Genomic DNA, 15343 nt, shown 5'->3' on the forward strand with positions numbered 1-15343 from the left:
AAAACCAAAATGACAAAACAGAGTAATCAAGGTCTATTTAATAACAAATTAATTTTTCATTACATTTTATTAGATGCGCAACAACTCCAATTTGAAGGTGCTTTCTTACTTATCCTATTTGTACATTTTTGGTACTATCTCTTGTTGAGCTACAATATAAAAGTCTTCTACAGGCAGCTTCAGGGACCAATTAACTCCATTAAATTATATCCAGTTATGTAGTGAACTGAACCACTGCTGTCTGGGGCTGTCTGCAGCTGTGACAATTAGGAGATGGAGAGAGGCAGAAAGGGAGAGATTGATTTTAATATGTCACTGAAGCACACTGCAACAGCGTGTGTGACTTTCAAAATGGCCTTAAAATATTCCAAACTCAGGGAGTTTCCTTGTTCCTGAGTGGGAGTTGTCAGACTGTCTGGCAGCATTAGAAAGAGGCAGAGAAAAGCTGATGTCTATATTGTGTCCTCTAATAATAACATTCTGCCTCTTTGCGCCGTCTCCCCCTTAGAAAGATCCGTCTATTTGTTGTGAGGAGCGTGTGTGTTTGAGTGCTTTGCCTCCTCTTGTGCAGAGGGCATGATTTCACCTCTCATATCTCACCAAACTCACCAATCCGAAGGACACTAACCCTCCCAAGGTCACCTAGAAAATTAGTGTTGTGGCCTGGGGGGAACCGAACCCAGGTGTCCCCGCTCCAGCCTTGTGGTTGGGCACTAAATCATTTTCCTTCTCTTGTGAAAAAAAAAAAAAATCATTGGGCGGGGGGGGGCGGGGGGCGGGAAGTGAGAGATGAATCAGATTTCCTCTTCTTTCCCCCTTACCTCCCCTCCCCCTTAAGGAGATAAAAACTCGTGAAAGCAAACAAGGTGTCCACTCTGCAGTTCTTAAGTGCGTCCCCCCAAAGAAGGTGTCCACTCTGCAGTTCTTAAGCTGGGCCCCCCCCAATCTACCCCCCACCCTCCACCCCCAACACAAAGCGATTCGGGCTCCCAAGGCTTCTGCCCGTCAAGCCTGGGAGGTGAGGAGTGGTTAAAACTCAGCCCTCACCTCCAGCCGGTCCCGGCTCCGCGGCGCCCAAGCCCCGCCCCCGCCCGCCCTTCCCCCACGGCCTCGGCACGCCAGCCCCTCTCCCCTCTCCCAATCGGGCGCACCCACCCCAGATGCCGCCTGGCACCGAGCGCAGCCGCCGCCGCCGCCGCAGCAGCAGCACTTTCCACTTGTATTGATCACCTCCCGGCCCCGCTGAGCCTGCTCGCCGCAGCGGAGCGCGGCCAGCGCGCCAGCCCTTGGCAGCCCCGGAGCACTCGGGCTCCGGGAGGCAACTCCTTGCGAGCGCCCTGTCCGGGGTGCCCTCTGCGCTCTGCAGTGTCTTTCTCTCTGTCTGGGAGCAGAAGAAGGAGGAGGAGGAGAGGGAGGAGGAGGAGGAGGAGGAGGAGGACGTCTGGTCCGGGCTGAGAGGTGGAGCAGCGGCAGCAGCCGCCGCCGGAAAGGGAGAGGCAGGAGAGACCGAGACTTGGAAACCCCAAAGTACCCGCGACCCTGCACGGCAGGCTCCCTTCCAGCTTCATGGGCAAAGTGTGGAAACAGCAGATGTACCCTCAGTACGCCACCTACTACTACCCCCAGTATCTTCAAGCGAAGGTAAAGGGGCGCCGGGGGCGGGGGGCGCCGGGGGCGCGCGCGGCTCCGGTCCGGGAGGGGCACGCGGCGAGCCCCCGCCGCCTCCGGTGGAGTTGATGGAAGGTTGCTAACTATAGCGCTGGCCTGGGCGAAGCCCGGCGGCGCGCGGGGCGGCGGCTGCCCGCGGAGCGGAGTGCTGGGATCGGGTTACAGAAAGCCGCGGGGGGAGAGACTAGACAGGAAAGAGCCGCCGGCCCCTTCCTGGCCCGGGAAGCGGGGAGGGTCGCGGGCCGAGCGGCGCCCCTCGCCGAGCCTTGGCTGCTCGGCCGCCGACGCCTGGGGCCCGCGGCAGCACCCGCTGGCGGCGCGGATCTTCGAGCCCTTCTCCTGGGCCTCGCCCGGCGAGCAGTAACTCTCGGCTTCCCTCGGAGTGCCGCGGAGCCTCCCGCCCCCCGAGGACGCCCCTCAGCCTCCCGCGCGCGAGACAACTGGGGCTCGAGGCTGGGGACGGGACTTTTTCCTCCCCGCCTCCGGCCCTGCGCGCCCGCCCCTCGCCTTGATCTTTGTGCGGTGTGGCACTTCACCTGGTTACTGATTTCTACTTTTACGCTGTTGTTTTGGGTAGAAAAGTGGTCAAAGTTCACTCAGCGTTCATTGATGTCCCTTTTAATCTTCCCTGTAGCTTCTGCAAAGGAGGGACAATGGGCAGATTTCGATGCAGAGAAAGAAGTGACTTAGTATTTAGTTTAGAGACATACTACCGTATATGTTTACCACAGATCGATTTCCAGTGGTGCTTTCTCAAAAACGGCCTTGGAGCACGCGTAGGTAACACAGCGGATGACATGTAGTCATACAAATTGCGACTGGCTTTCCAGGGACCCTGGGTACGTTGTTAGTGGGCCTATCCTATTTTGACAATAAGAATTTGATGCCTCCTGAACTCAGGAAAAAAAATATTGGGTCCGTGAAGAGTGAGGGTTTCACTGCTTTGGAAGCTTTTCCCCACAGTTTGGGAGGGCAAAAGTTGGATGCACCAGACTTCTTCAGCAATTAGCATCTCTTATCTTGACTCCTGGTGCCCTTCTAGATCACAAAAGATGCAGCCTCTGAACTTTCCTTGGGAGGTTGTAATCATGCCCTGCTTGCTGGCAGAGGGCATTTCTGGCCTGGTGCAGAGAATCTCTGATTCAACCTTGATAAGCTTTTCTTTCTTACAAGTGTGTGTGGTCCATGTTATGTACCTACATCATAGTTTTGTATGTGTCCATGTAAAAAGGACACTTGTTAGCATAGAGACCTGAAATTTCTTAGCCCTCAAGGGCCTCATTTTCACCCCCCTCCCCATTTTCATTTTACTTTGGGTCGCCACAAAGTGGCAAGATGGTAGCAGCAAGGGTACCCATCATTCATTCTTGTGTGGTCGCTGCTGTATTTGTTTTCAGGGAGTGAAGGGAGGTACCCGTGTTTTGGTGAGCTACACTGTAAATATAAGTTGTTCAAAGAAATATTGAAGTGTAATCAATGCTCTACCTTTTAGATATCATATATGTTTAATGCACTTGTTTAAATTATGCAGCATTGGGTACCTAAAGGACAGCCTATTCAACACTTAACTATATGAATAATAAATAACATACACTCAGGTGAAAAAGAAAAAAAGGCCATGTTTCTACAGGCATATTCACCTTAGTAATTTTTATGTACCATTAGTAAGTTAGAAACCAAGTACGTAGCATTTAATATAGCTAATGCAATGCCATTTGGCTCTTTTTGCCCCGTAAATAATTGAAGAGAGAGACAAACGGCAAGAGCCTGCTCTAGTAATTAGGGTCGGATCCCAGAAAGCTTTAGGGCCCATTTTCTGAAAGTGTGCTTCCTGCATAAAGCATTTAATATTGATTTGTGTTACGGTAAATGACATTCTCAAAGCATATCTTGCTGTTTCTCCTATGAAATCTGAAATCCTATTATTCTGAATCTCTTTGTTTCCGGAGAAAGACACACATACTCACTTGACCTATATAACTTGGTATTAAAGTTTGATAATTAAATCTAAATTCCCTGTTGTAAAGTATCTTGATTATCTCAGGAAGAGGCATCTCCTAAAATGTAAAGCGACTAGATGCAGATTTGAGGTAGCATAGTTCAGAACACATAGCCCTTTTTGTCTCCCGTATCTCATCTTTCTCTTGGTCACATGGTATTGTGAGTCATTAAAAAAAATAGAGACCTGATTTGATTTGTAGTCAGTTTAAAAACAAGTGTTACCTAATCTACCTAAAGAGTTAGTAAACTGACGTAGAATCTGTTGTCTACAGTGACGATCCTTGCCTCTGTGTGTGTGTATTTTAACCTTCCTGAAATATGGGATAGAAAACATCACTGTTTAAAGTACAGTGATGTGTTTGCTAGACAGAGTTGTTTTGAAACTTCTGTGTGGAAGCTCTATCAAAAACTGAGGGATGGCACGATCGTTTACCAAGTGATATTTGACTTAAACTTGTGATCCAGAGATGGATGTGTTTTGAATGGAAAAAGAATAAACGGGTGGGATTTCTTTTCATTAGAAGGAATAGACACCAATGAAAATGGCACTTGAAAATGAGTTTTGTTGCCATGCCGTAAAAAGTTAACATATGTCAAATCATTTTTCGTATGTTAGTCATCCAGAGTCTTTTCAGAAAAATGTAGTAATTTTTCTCTATAAAAATATATTAGTTACTTCTGCATTCTGCTAACAGTCAACAACCAATGGAGCCTGTGGAGCTGGATTACAGTGTGTGACCATATTGGTATGCTTTGTGCTTTGACAGAAAAAGATAATTATTAGAAAAAGTAATACAGCTGCATTAGACATAAAGTAAAGTTGAGGATGTTATAGAAAGGCAGGACATGGGTGGAAATGAAGGAGACTGCGAAATTTTTATAATGCCTTAGCGTAGAGTAACAGAGATTGCAAGTAACCTGATTTTACACGCTTGTTGAGTTTTTTTGTATTTCTCCGTTAAGGGTGGTCTTATCACAGCAGGGTTCTCTTTATCACCTGACACATTCATTCTAAGATACAGGTTGATGTAGCTTCATAAATATAAGCACGTATTGTTCTAAAGGATTTTCTAAATTATTAAGTGACTTATGCCGTATTACTAAAAATTAAATTTGGTATCTACTTTTCAGATACACAGGAAAAATTCTGGTAACGTAACATTTTAATTAACATTTTGTGTGTAGACATTTTCACTTATTGCAAGGCAACCCTTGAATTCTGTTTGTTTCAAAGATATCATGATGTACATTACTGCCAATATGTGTATGCAAATATTTATGGACATCGAAATACTTATTCTAGTTCTTCTGAAGAAAGGGAAGTACAAAATGTTCTTTACATGGTTAGCTAATATTTCATACCAGCTACAAGCAGTTTGACACATTTGTGTCTTTATTCATAGTTATATTGTTTTGTGTACTAAAGAAATGTTCTACACTAGAGAAATGTTTGTTTCTAAAACAAATGTTTGTTTAAAAGCTATTTTTGTATAAGTGTATGCCAAAGAACATACCTGAACCTAGCTTCAAAATCTGAAAAATAATGAGTAATATAATTTGGTATTCTATTAATGAAGCTACTAGAAAAAAAGCAGCTTTTCTGAATTGAATTTTTGGGTGCATTAACATTTTGTTGAATTCCTTAACTTTTCCTTAGTCATAGTCAAATGAATATTGTATCAATCTGTTTCTCCAGGAATGAGAGATCATGATTTGATACGTGGAACTACTGAGTAGATTAAGGTGACTTGGAGGTACAGTGGCATGATATTAAAACTTGGGTTGCTCTGTGTCTTGAGAAGTAAGTACGTTTGTGAGATGAATAAAGTTTGCTTAAATGCATCAATACAGTAATACAATATTTTACGTGATGAATACACCTTATTTCCTTAAGTGAGCGGGGTATTGTGGCTGTCTGGAAGTGGTGTTGGAAGGCTCAAGAGCACGGAAATGCTAAAATCAAGATGCATTATGATGAAATATTGTAGCACCCTTCCCCTCGGACAGCCATTTCTTTTGAATTTCCATAATGCATCTTATTTCTTTATATGTTGGGAGACAAATCTTATGCTCCTAGAATGGAACAGGGAAAGATAAGTGAAGAGAAGTAGGAAAGTATTCAGTCATTTAGTATCAGTATAACTAGCTATACCTTACATGTTTGGCAATCTTGGCTTCCAATTTAAATTCAAATATGGGCAATTTCCATGTAATACACTTTCAGGAAAAACATTTTTTTAAGCTTTACTGATATATCTCTCAGACTTTGTATTTTGCTTAACGGTTTTTTGGAACTTTTAAATTACCCCAGCTTACTTAATGAGTACTGAAATTTTAATAAGTCGTAGGTCTTTACACTAAAGACAAAGGGACCTTTTTCCCTTTTCTTTTTACTAAAGAGGGAGTTGCCAGGAAATAAAATTCTTTTTTTTCCCCTATGTCTGCTTAACCAATAAAAATCATGTGAGGAAGATCTAGAATGGAGATAAAAATGATATGGACACCTAAATGTTGTTCATTCTTTTTAAAGATGAAGAATTTCTTGCCTAGTTTGTTTTTTATTGGATGCTCAGTTCCCTAAAGTTTATTTTCCCCAAGCATGGTGTCCTTATCCCATACTAAGTCTCTCTTCAAAGGCTATCAGCCCTCCCTATTTCCTTGCTTGATTTGCAGAACAGTAGGTGCTAAATAAATGCTTGTTAGTGACTATTATTATTCTGAATAAGTACATGCAAAATTTTTTTAGACAAGAAAAAAATTATAGACCAAAATCTACAAATATAATAACTCAGCCTGATTTTCTAATGAAATCTCAATATAGTTTGATTTGAACGTTAATTTATTTTGTTCCTATAATGAAAACTTCAAACATTTTATGAAGTGAGTAAGATCCCTAAGATGAATCACATATCAATTGATCCGTGTTTCATTTATGGAATCAAAAGTGCCTTTTTTTTTGGCAGTCTTTATTAAAGAATATGGTGCCAGAAAAAACAACTCATAATATTATATCAAAGAGGGAAATGTTACATGTGATGAATTGGTGACTCAGCCTTTCTTTGCCTCTTATTACTGGCCCCCACCAACAGGATTCAAACTTTTTTCTGCTTAATTTTCAAGAAAATCCTTATTTTTCAGAGTATTTCAGATGTGGTAAAAACATTTATTCATTTCATGGTTAATAACTAAAACATAAACTAGCATTAAGGTGTTCAGAATTATAATTATCTCTGTTACTGAGTGTTGTATAACCCTAATATGACATTCAGCCACCTAGCTTTTTATCTCATTCATTGGGTATTATAGGAATAAGCAGGAACATATCCAGTTGTTCTTAAGTGGAAGTGTTTTATTCAATGTAACATCGCTTATTTTAAAGAAAGTGTAGTAATGATATGTCAGTGATTTAAATGCAGTGCCGTAATATTTGGTACAAAACTAAACCATATATTCAAAATTGAACATTGGGCTTGGGGATGTTATGTGGAATGAATGTAAATGTTCTGGTTTCTCTGCTGTATCATTTTAACGAGTAAGTAGTAAAACCTGGTGGAACTCGGCTATTCCTTGGGAGAAGCAGCACTTGGATGATACAGACATTTACCACCGGGAGTTTCGTCAGATGGTACACAGCAAAATGTCTTCTTACATTGTGTGTGTCAAACACACATGCAAATTTGAGCATGCACACAAATTTGATAACAGGAACCAAATGATTTCTTAATCAAGTAGAAATGTGGGGAAAAGTGTAAAGAGAATGGTGACAGCCAAGCCAGCAAGCTAAATGTGTTTCTCACATATTTGAATTCCTTATTTTTGCTTAATGCATCTAGTCTCCTTAACATAATTATATGAATATTTAAAATTTTCAAACAAACATTGGAAAATAAGTGTGTCAAAGATGGTGAGAGAGAAAAAGGGGGCAGAAGTCAACATCTAGACCTCCTAGAGGAGAAAATGTTCAGTCTAAAACTGAACATCGTCATTCCCCATACATTGTCTTTTAGGTAATTCTTAAATGGATGCATTTACCATTTTAGAGGATGGAAAACAGTCTTCTGGATGACAGATATGAAAACCTAGATTCTAAAAGAGAGATTAGATGCTTATATCAACAGCTAACTTACTTATAAAAACACACAAAATCAATGTCTGGTGGATGATTGCCTACAATGGCTGTAAATAACATCTGTATTCTGGAATTAGGCTAAATTTTAATCTGGTGTTTGTGGGAAATTGCTGAGGCTCATGAAGGGCTAAAATACTAACTAGGCGATCGTATTTCCTTAGTGACCCCAGAGCACCATTCTCTGCACTTGATATTAAGAAAGGTTAGGGAGTGTAATATCTGGTCCCTGCTCTCCAGCTGCCAGGGAAGACAGAATAGACACAATTCAAGACATAAGCAAAGAATATCTACAAAACAGTACACCCAGGAAGGCAGCATACCAACCAAGGGTCTGAGTGACAGGAAGGCACTCAGATCTATATGTGGGATGAAAAACAGTGCCATGTGTACTGTGAGAAAAAGTAAAGTGCTAATAGAAGTTCCAGTAAACCTGGGAATTTTAGAAAGAATTGGGCTTTAGATGAATGAATGAAAATTTCTTGAAATGATAATCACCATTGTTTTGTATATTTTCTGCTCTATAATCCTTTTATGACTACTTAGAGCTTTAAAGAATATCACCTTTTTGTACTTCATGTTAACTCCTTCTCCTCAAAGTTTCATATACAATTACCTTATTTTACATTATTATTTTTCCAGTTTTATGCTTATAAGTGTGCTGTTAAACCCACCTATTAGGGTTGTGACAGGCCGAGAATATAATCCTTAAATGATGACATAATGGTTATATAGAAGTATTACATTTATTGTTTAAACCATTTGAAGTGATGTTTATTTCTCCTAATTTATTAGCCTTCTTTGGAGTTTTGTTATATTGCTAATTACATCTTTGTGTGCCTGCAATCTACATCTTGATAATGTGTCTATTGTGAGCTAGCATTTCTTCAGAAAAAAACAGATTTTTTTATTATTCCTGATCTTTCATGGTTATAGCTTTTTATTCTCTTTATTTGGTCATTATCTAGCTTTAATTCTTTTAAAACAAGCTGTTTACTCTGCAATGGAGCTAAGTCCTTCAGGAGTCATATTATCCTCTGGCCTCAGTGTGAGACACAGAACCGATCCCTCTGGCTACCCATTGAACAACAAGTGCTATTGGGCTGCTGGGTCCAGTAAAAGAGCAATTTCAGGGAAGGTTTTCGTGCAACAAAACTAGATCATTTCATTGATATGATAAATAATTTTTACTGATCTTGAAGGAAAAATGCATCATCTTCCCAGCTGTGCAAGTGGGTGGGCCTTCTTTACATGATACTAGTTTTGTTTTTTATAAGTTGAAAAATTTACTAATAAGAATGGGCAGAATTAGATGGATACATCATGGAATTCTGTGCTTTTTCTAAACTTGAGTTTCTTGGGGCGGGGAATCAAAGTTGCCGAAAAAGAATTTTAGATTATAAACTTACATTTCCATTATACTTAAGCCCCTCAAATGACACTATACTATTTCCCCTGTTTAACACTTTTTAAACATTATGACTTTGAGACTTATAATTGGGAGTATGTTTGTGCTGGAAAACCGCTTAAACCCTTCCTCACCTGTAGAATAGCAATGAAATATTTTCGCAGTTTGAAATAAAGTCTCAGATAAAATATTTGGTTACAAGGAAAAGTAAATCATATCAGAAATTTGTAATACCACCAACTTTACCCTTGTCTTCTCAACAATAACTTGGATTCATCACCGAACAGGTTTTTGACAAATGCAGACATTTACAGAAAGAAAAATTTGCCAGTTTTTATTTTCAGGTCATTAACTGAAATACTCCCCAAACCCTCTCTGCTTCCTACAGAGCACAGCTTTGATTAATTGCATTGCTTTAAAAATGGAAGCCTTAAAAAAAAAATTGCTAATCTCAGTTCTTAGGTTTTATTCTACATGATTATTTGCATACCTTTATTAACAACAACAACACAGAAAGAACTGGCTAGCAGAGAAACTTCTATAGCTGAAATTCTATAGCTGGGCAAATGATATTTTTTAGAGCGCTATGTGATTTGTTCTGTGACTGGGTATACCTTATCTTACAAGCGAATTGTGTTTCCAGCAGGTTTTGTTCCAGAAAGTTCACTTATCAATTATTTAGAACTTGAAACTCATCTAGTATATTTCACATATAAATTGTTATCTTTAATGATAGGGTCTCCAGCCAACCCATAAGAGCCTGTGAAAGTAACCCAGTTTATAATTCACATACACTTGTTCTGTACTGGTCCTACCGTAGAACCAAATCATCACACGGGGACAATGTTTCTTGGAGGAGGGGGGTGAGTATTCAGAGTTGGAATTCGGGGAACCCATCTTGGCCCCCTTTAGGGGACTGAGGAGTTTTCCCTAACTCACCTGAGGGGGCAGTGGGAAGACGAGTTCCCTTAGTCCCTCAGAAGGGGCTTTGAGCTTCTAGGACTGAGGACCGGGTTTCAAGAAGAGATGGGAGGTGTGGCTTCTGGAGTCACGTGGGTCAGGGATTTGCGAAGCTGGGAGTTGTGGGTTCAGGAGCTTCTCGCTGAGTTAAGGCCCTGGGAGACGTCCTCGCTCCTCGCTCCTGAGACTAGCTCCCTGCTTACTTTTCTTTCCCTGTGTTGGCCTCACTGATAATCTCTTGTTCCCTTTCCTCCTAGCCCACCCTCAATTTTCATAAAGCAGTCCCCGGCTATCTAAGAAGTAGGGCTTTTCATCCCTAGCTCATCACTGACTAGATTACTACAGCCTCACAAGCTTTCCTTCTCTTCTCTAGCACGGAATCAAGCAAACAGCTCTTGAGCCTGGTAACAAGAAGGATATCAAAAGACAGAGAAAACATTGTCCAATACCATCACTTCTCTTATTTTCACCAAGTCCTGGTCCAACAATGGTTCATAACTCTTAGGGGAACCTCAAACCTTGAGAATCTGAAGGTGGCACATTCCCATTAACCTCAGATTTTTACTGAGACTCAGCCCGTAGAGCACAGGTTAAGAATCCTACCCTGAAAGGAGGGCAAAAATGGAACCAGCCTATGCTTTAGAACACAGCTCAGACCATAGATCCCTTGGTATTTTGTTTCTGGATTGTGGCTTGACTCTGGGGTGAAGAGCTAGACAAAGCCCAAGGGCCTGCAAAGGAGGAATGGCAAGGGTCCAGGGGGTTGGGCAATCTCAAAGCGTGCTTCCTCTTTCCCGTCTCCTTTTCCGCCACTCCTTCCTTCCCCTTTCTCCTCCATTCCTGCTTCTACCTTTTCTTCTTGCGCAGTAACAGTAGTGCCACTGTGGACTGGCTTCTGGCCAGCTACACGTGTGTGTGCCTAGTGGTGAATCTGCCAGGGTGACGGCTGCATACAAGCTAGTCCCACTGCGTCTGCCCAAGTCAGGGACCAAGTGGGTCTGACTTAATTTGGCTAAAAAAAAACTTTGCTACCTCTTAATGCTACAGATTATGATTAAGAATTTGCTAATTACAGTTCCCTCTTTGAATGGGATTTTCTTTCTGATTCCTTATCCAATTTTATATGGAAAATTTAAATAAAATTGTATTTGGTAATGTATAAGTGTTACAGAAGCACAGGCATGATGTAATACTTTGAACAAAAGAGAATATAATTAGCATAATAAAAAGTGTTTTGATGCCAAATGTGGGCTCTTAATGAGATTGGAACTTTAAATATGACATAGTGAAATGGTAAGCTGCATACAATTTTTCTGTACCCATAATAACATTTAAAATCATATGTAACCATTTTTTTCTGTTTCTTGAATATTTCACACAACTATTCTTTAAAAATAACCACGAAATATTGTGTTTTTCTGATTGGCAAAAGACTAAAAAAAGGTGTGTTTCTTACTTGGTAGTAGTTCCTCAGATTTTAATTTTAATAGCAAACATCTTAAATGTTGATTTCGATTGCTTTTTTTAAAGAGTAGATTATATCTTAACGTATAAATAGGACTTCAAATGACAGTGTTCTTTTCTACCCCTCTATCTCTGTCACCAAATTCAAATTCATGTCTCAGCAGTTCGGGATGTTCTTCGGTGCATATCCTTTGAGCCTTCAAAATTTGATTTGACTGTGTGTTCTGACGATAGCTTGTTCAGATAAGCACACGGTGATCGTCATCTGTGTGTCTGGGCCCTAATGAACATCTGCTTTCTAGGGCGCCACAGGAGCACCTTTCTTTGTTTCCTCTTCCTTTGCCTTTTTGATTTGAATCTTGTTAAACCCTGCAAATGGGGTTGTTTTTCAGTATGCAAATACTCCCATCTCCCTTTTTGGAAAAGAAAAAAAAAGCGCCAGATATTTTAAACATGAACGCGTTGGGAATTTAAAAGGAGTCTGCAGGAAGCAAGTGCACAACTATAGTTCTACTCTTGACCACTCAGACATGTTGTACTAAAATCATCTAGCTGAGATCGTAGAGTTGGAGCTACCTGGTGGGCAATTTAATTAAATTCAACAAACACTGAGCAGGCATTGTATTAGGCCCTGGAAGGTGCAAATATGTAAATGAGGCATGATTCCTGCCATTGTGGAACACGAGATAATTTTATTTACTTGTTTATTTAAAGTTTTTATTTTAGGTAGAACATATATATAGTATGGCGCACACATTTTAAATATGTAGATTGTTATGCTCATGTACTGGCCACCCAGGTCACTCTATGACATTTCCAGCACCCAGAAAGCACCCTCATGCCCCTTCTCACAGTTTCCTCCCCAGAGGTATCCGCTAGTCTTACTTCTATCTTTGTAGATTGGTTTTGCCTATTCTTGTACTTCATAAAAATGAAGTCCTGGGCTTCCCTGGTGGCGCAGTGGTTGAGAGTCCGCCTGCCGATGCAGGGGACACGGGTTCGTGCCCCGGTCCGGGAAGATCCCACATGCTGCGGAGCAGCTGGGCCCGTGAGCCATGGCCGCTGAGCCTGCGCGTCCGGAGCCTGTGCTCCGCAACGGGAGAGGCCACAACAGTGAGAGGCCCGTGTACCGCAAAAAAAAAAAAAAAATGTCCTGTCGTATGTATCCTTTTGTGTCTGGCCTCCTTAGCTCATCGACGTTTTGGTTTGATTCATCCATGTTCTTATGTGTAGCAGTCGATTCTTTTTTTAATGCTATGTAGTATTCTATTAGAGAATATATCATGATTCATTTATCTGTTCTACTATTAATGGGCATTTGGATTATTTCAATTTGGAGCTGTTATGAATAAAATTGCTGTAATTATTCTTGTTCACACCATTTGGTCAACATATGCATTTAGTCATAAGAGAGGAACTGGTAGGTCACATGATATGTGTATGTTCATCTAAAATGGTAGATATTACCATTTTCTAGTCCTACTGGCAAAGTGTGAGAAAGCTATTTGCTCTGTATGTCACTAACACTTGGTATTGTCGGTCTTTTTAATTTTAGCCCTTCTGGTGGGTGGTATCTCATTATGGTTTTAATTTGCATTTCCCTGATGATTAATGATGTTGAGCACTTTTTCATATATTTATTGGCCAATTGGATCTCCTCTTTCGTGAAGTGTCTTTCAGATATTTTGCTCACTTCTTAAACATAACAGCTTTATTGAATATAATTCACATAACATAAAACTCAACCTTTTGCTCGCTTTTTTAAAAAATATCTTTATTGGAGTATAATTGCTTTACAATGGTATGTTAGCGTCTGCTTTATAATAAAGTAAATCAGCTATGCATATACCTATAGCCCCATATCCCCTCCCTCTTGCATCTCCCTCCCACCCTCCCTATCCCACCCCTCTAGGTGGTCACAAAGCACCGAGCTGATCTTCCTTTGCTATGCGGCTGCTTCCCACTAGCTATCTATTTTACATTTAGTAGTATATATAAGTCCATGCGCTCTCTCACTTCGTCCCAGCTTACCCTTCCCCCTCCCCTCAAGTCTATTCTCTATGTCTGTGTCTTTATTCCTATCCTGCCCCTAGGTTCTTCAGAACCTTTTTTTTTTTTTTTTTTTAGATTCCATGTATATGTGTTAGCATACAGCATTTGTTTTTCTCTTTCTGACTTACTTCACTCTGTGTGACAGACTCTAAGTCCATCCACCTCACTACAAATAACTCAATTTCGTTTCTTTTTATGGCTGAGTAATATTCCATTGTATATGTGCCACATCTTCTTTATCCATTCATCTGTCAATGGACACTTAGGTTGCTTACATGTCCTGGCTATTGTAAATAGAGCTGCAATGAACGTTGTGGTACATGACTCTTTGAATTATGGTTTTCTCAGGGTATATGCCCAGTAGTGGGGTTGCTGGGTCATATGATAGTTCTATTTTTAGTTTTTTAAGGAACCTCCATACTGTTCTCCATAGTGGCTGTATCAATTTACATTCCCACCAACAGTGCAAGAGGGTTCCCTTTCTTGCTTTTTATATGGGGTTGTCCTTTTTATTGGTTGTAGGTTTTTAAATAAAGTCTGGATACAAATCGTTCATCAGATATATATGTGTGAGGGTATCTCCTCCCAGTTTTCAGTTTTCCCTTTCATTATCTGATTACTATCTTTTAATAAATAAAGTTCTTAATTTTAATGAAGTTCAGTTTATGATTTATGTTCACCACTTTTTGTGTCTGTTTTAGAAATCATTGCTTACTTTAAGGTCATGAAATTATATTCCTATATTTTCTTCCAGGAGCTGTATTTTATCTTTCACATTTAGCTCTGCAATCCATTTCTAATTAATTTTTGTGTTTGTGGATAGGGTCAAGATTCATTTCCCTCCCATATGAATATCTAACTGATCCAGCAGCATTTATTGAAAAGACATTTTCGTTTTCCCCTTTGAAGTTCAGTGCCGTCTTTGTTGTAAATCAGGTGACCACATTTACGTGTTTCTTTTTCTGGACTTTTTGTTTGGCTCTCTATGTATTCTTGTGTCAATACTACCTGGTCTTAATTACCAGAGCAATATATTAACTGTGTATTCTTCAAAGTGGCCTTAACTATTCTAGATCTTCTACCTTTTAAAATAAATTTTAGAATAAGCTTATCAATTTTCATAAAAAAAGAAATCTGATAGAATTTTTATTGGACTGACATTAAGTCTATACATCAATATCGGGAGAAATGATATCTTCCAGTCCTTCTTAATCCTCAGCAATTAAGTCAAGTTTGGGGTTTGAGTGGGGGTGGTGGTGGTAATTATTACATCACAAGTACATTTGGCAAAATCAGTTCTGATTTTCGAAAGATTTATCCAAATATATCATCTTTTTAATGTTACTCATTTATTAGAAAGATCCTTTATCCTATGATTTGCTTAAACCCTTAAATAAATTGCACTTTAAAGGATTATAAATAATCCATCTAAAAATTCAAGTTACACACCTCAGTGTTGGTTACTATGCAGAGAGAATGTCATTGTATATAGTTTCATGTAATCTGTAAGAAGGCTATCTCTTCTTATTTATTTATGAACTTACCACTTTTAAGTAACTGATAATAAAACACAATGGAAAATTATTGTTTTAAATGCTTATTTCTTAAATACAGCCAATGATTTCTTCAAAATTTATAGTATGATAGTTGGCACAGACTCTAAG

At 40.0% G+C, this 15343-nt stretch overlaps 1 protein-coding gene across 5 annotated transcripts in view; it reads left to right on the forward strand.

Moving 5' to 3' along the window:
* Window positions 1-1127: 1127 nt before the first annotated feature.
* Window positions 1128-15343, forward strand: part of RBMS1 (RNA binding motif single stranded interacting protein 1) — a 213381-nt gene continuing 199165 nt past the window's right edge. For 3 of the 5 annotated variants that reach the window (XM_030852651.3, XM_030852655.3, XM_070045970.1), the window contains exon 1: window positions 1135-1641. In XM_030852651.3, coding sequence (XP_030708511.1) covers window positions 1567-1641 — 75 coding nt within the window. In that variant the 5' untranslated portion in view covers window positions 1135-1566. Of the gene's footprint in view, window positions 1642-15343 lie in introns of all 5 variants that reach the window. The other 2 variants (XM_070045972.1, XM_070045973.1) reach the window with 2 other exon arrangements.

The sequence above is a fragment of the Globicephala melas genome, chromosome 7, assembly GCF_963455315.2.
Source record: "Globicephala melas chromosome 7, mGloMel1.2, whole genome shotgun sequence".
NCBI lineage: Eukaryota > Metazoa > Chordata > Mammalia > Artiodactyla > Delphinidae > Globicephala > Globicephala melas.